A 3,724-nucleotide genomic window follows, 5' to 3' on the forward strand; every position below is an offset into this window, starting at 1 on the left:
ATTTGTATATCCATCTATCTATATGTCAATCTATCTACACATTTACAGCACACACACGCAGTCACCTTTACATACAGGCACATCTCACCTGGCTCGTCCTTGAGCTCCTCAAAGGTGGTCGCCGCCGCCGCGCAGCACATCGCCGTGAAGACGAGGATCGTCGCCTTGAGTTTCTGGAAATCAAAGGCATTGCTCAGAATGATTTGCTCGTCTCGTGTTCAACGGATGTGCATATAAGTATTTTATTATAAGCAGTAGATGTAGTAAAACCGTTCTCTATCATTATCATTTTTGTTGTTTTGGCAGTGTATTTACTGTTATTTTTATTGTAATTGTTATTGTTATTATTTTTGTCATTACCATTATCCCTATTATCAATATCTTCATCTTCATCTACATCTTCATCATCACTACGCCCCCCCATCACATGCCCGTTGTTGCCGTGATGGACTTAGGAGACGGAGACTGGGACCCAATGCGTGGGAACACCCCTGCCTTGGGCCTCAGCCCTCGACTCAGCTAATTTTGTGCAATTTTTTCCCTTTTTCCTCTTCGTTTCCCTCTCTTGTGAGAGCCGTTTTGAAAGGATGAAAGGCTGACTTTGTCCTTGAACGGCCTGGGGGAGTCATGGGCACGGTATTCCCTTGTTTAGTTGTCTAGTCTTACCTGTGAGATGGACTACTTCTCTCCCCAACATACCCTAAGCTACGTAGCCAGTAATGAAGACTTTGTACCATTAATAGGACATCCCGATTCCCTGATCCCAGGCTTTCCTTTGACCATGACTCAGAACGCTGCTGCTACTGCCCCCTCATCAATGCCTGCTATCACATCAGCTCAGTCCAAATCATCCATCCAGGTCAATACTCAGTCTCCAGGAAACATTCCTCCTCTCCCAACATCCTCTACTTCTTTATCAGCTACTTCTTCCTCCTTTATTACTACTCTGCAACCTTATTGTACACTTCTCCGTAGTACTTCCACTTTTCATACTACTCCCTCTTCGCACGTCCCCGTCCTTCTACTACCCCCACCTCTACATAACCCAAGATAACATGCTTAAACCTCATGCTCCCCCTACACCTCTTTATCCCACTCCCTCCCAACACATCCCTCCCCCCCCTCACCCTACTTCACCCCATCCCTTTCTAACCCATTGTCCCTTCCACTCCCTCTGGATACACATGTGACTCTTTGTCACAACAGCCACCTTCCCTGAATTCTCTACCTCCTGACAATATTTCTAAAACTTTCTCCTTTGCTAGTCCCTACCTTACCTTACGGGCATCCTTGCAAAATTCCACATTTCTTCCTTTGACAACTGATCTAATCACCCTTGTTAATCGCTACCTTCCTGAGCTGATATACTTCTGTTATGTAGCACATTTGATCATCAACTAACCCCCTCTTTACCCTTTTCATTATTACAACCTTTCTTTAGGGCTATATGGCCTATGATATCTAGCACATTTATTTTGCTTTGTAACCATTAACCATTATTATTATTATTATTATTATTATTATTATTTTTATTATAATTATTATTATGATTATTATTATTGTTATTATTATAATTATTATTATCATTATTATTATTATTATTATTATTATTATTATTATTATTATTATTATTATTATTATAATTATCATCATCATCATCATTTTTTATTATTATTATTATTATTATTATTATTATTATTATTTTCTTTACCATTTTATATATTATTGTTATCATTATTATTATCACTGTTATCAGAATTATTTTCATTATAATTGTCATTATCACTTTCATTATTATCATCTTAAAATCATCATTATTATTGTTAGCATTAACATTAACATAAATGTCATTATCACAGTTATTCTCATGGATATTATCGTTTCTTCACCATCATTCAATGTTATCTCCTGAGAGAAGCTTGGTGAATGTCTTAATTCGTTATTATTACTGTGTTTAATGGGAGGGCGTTGAGGGAAAATCAGAAGCTGATATAGAATCCCTCAGGAGCAAACAGACATTGAGAAACCAGGAATGAAAAATGAAAAGTAACACGAGGCACATATAGGATGAGGCTTTAATAACTCCAATTTCTTGTTAAATTGGACGCAAGTTCCACACTTTAACCACATTGAGGGTAAAGGTACGGGAATACTGGTTAGTTGCACATTACGTTATAAATCACAGTATATAGGACGTGTGGTCTGAAATTCAACTGGTAACGCTGCTCCCATCTGATATTTGAAAACAAAGTCAGTTTTTTTTTTTTTTTTTTTTTTTTTACATTTTCCTCCACTCTGAGTCTGATTCAAGTTATTTGAATCATGAACATGAAACGTTACATGAAACGAAAAACAAGCTTGGTAGAAGTCGCACTGTTCTCAAAACTTCGTAACTGGTAAATGACTGGTAATACCCATTTTCAAGAAGGCTGTTTGTATATTTGATCGATGTTTATTTATATATATATATTTATCTATCTACTGACAAAAGTACACATTATATGTGACAGCTAACTCCACATGGAAAGGTCGAAACTGTTTTTAATAATCCAAAAATCCCAAACCAAATTTCTTGTTGTCATCTGGTTTAGCCGATACACTCGCACGACTTCATGATTTTCTTGGGTGTCATGGAGAGTGAGCCCCCAAAGAAAAGGTCTTGGCTTTCTTAAAAACAAAAAACGACCAACCCGATGCGGTCTGAATCAAGCGTGCCAATTCTCATCGGGGTGAGAGAGACTAACACGTTTTGAAAAGTACAAACGGCACTTTTAGATAGATTGGATTGTGTTATTGTGAGACGTCATCCGCACTGCCCGCAAATCAAAGGGAGATCAATTTCTTGACACGAATGAAAAATCAAAGGGGAACGCGGCTATAGTGGTCTCTCAGCGACGCAGCGTCCAATTCGGCCAGTAGGATGTACATTAAAGTCACGAGTAATGCAAACAAGCTTTACACGTGACTTTAATGTACATCATATTGGCTTTCCTATAAGTCTCTTGGATCTCAGCCACTTATATTGATAAATTATCCTACATAAAATTGAAATAAGCAGATAAACAATCTTCACGCGTTGATGTTAATGCTTTAGGTCCTGTTACGATTCCTTTGATCACCACTCAGTGTATTTTTTGCTTTTTCTCGATACGTTATGCAAAAAACGAATCTTACGAACTTCCATTGTAATTGAGACAAATCACAGTCAAAAAGAAATGATCTCATAAAAGGCAGGAGAGCCAGGGAGCGGCCGGTCACCGGCTGAGCAACGAGACAGACTTACCATTTCCCCCGAGAGAGTTCTATAGTCTACTCAAGAGACTCCTAAAATGAGCCCAGTATATATAGATAAACAAAAAACGTCTATATATAAATGAATGTAAAAGAGACCAGGAAAAGAGAATAATTATGAACTCTGGCAAATACAAATAGATACAATACCCGGATAATTCCACACATATACTCAACTGAAAATACGCACATACATACACGCACACGCACGCACGAACACACACACACATATGTGTATATACACATATACATATATATATATATATATGGGTATATATACATATATATACATATGTGTATATATGAATATATATGTGTATATATGAATATATATGTGTATATATGAATATATATGTGTATATATAAATACATACATACATAAATACAGATATACCTACATACAGATATACCTACATATACATACATGCATACA

The 3,724-nt window shown here is 36.9% G+C and overlaps 1 protein-coding gene across 1 annotated transcript in view; it reads right to left on the bottom strand.

Annotated features, from left to right (window-relative positions):
• The window catches only part of LOC125044874, an 8,529-nt gene extending 5,229 nt beyond the window's left edge, over positions 1 to 3,300 (bottom strand). The window contains exons 1-2 of the mRNA XM_047641841.1: positions 3,284 to 3,300; positions 89 to 173 (exon numbers count right to left, since the gene is read on the bottom strand). Of these exons, the coding sequence (XP_047497797.1) occupies positions 89 to 173; positions 3,284 to 3,286 (88 nt within the window). The 5' untranslated portion in view covers positions 3,287 to 3,300. The remainder of the gene's footprint in view (positions 1 to 88; positions 174 to 3,283) is intronic.
• Positions 3,301 to 3,724: the final 424 nt, after the last annotated feature.

This window comes from Penaeus chinensis, chromosome 3 (assembly GCF_019202785.1).
Source record: "Penaeus chinensis breed Huanghai No. 1 chromosome 3, ASM1920278v2, whole genome shotgun sequence".
In the NCBI taxonomy this organism is placed as follows: Eukaryota; Metazoa; Arthropoda; class Malacostraca; order Decapoda; family Penaeidae; genus Penaeus; species Penaeus chinensis.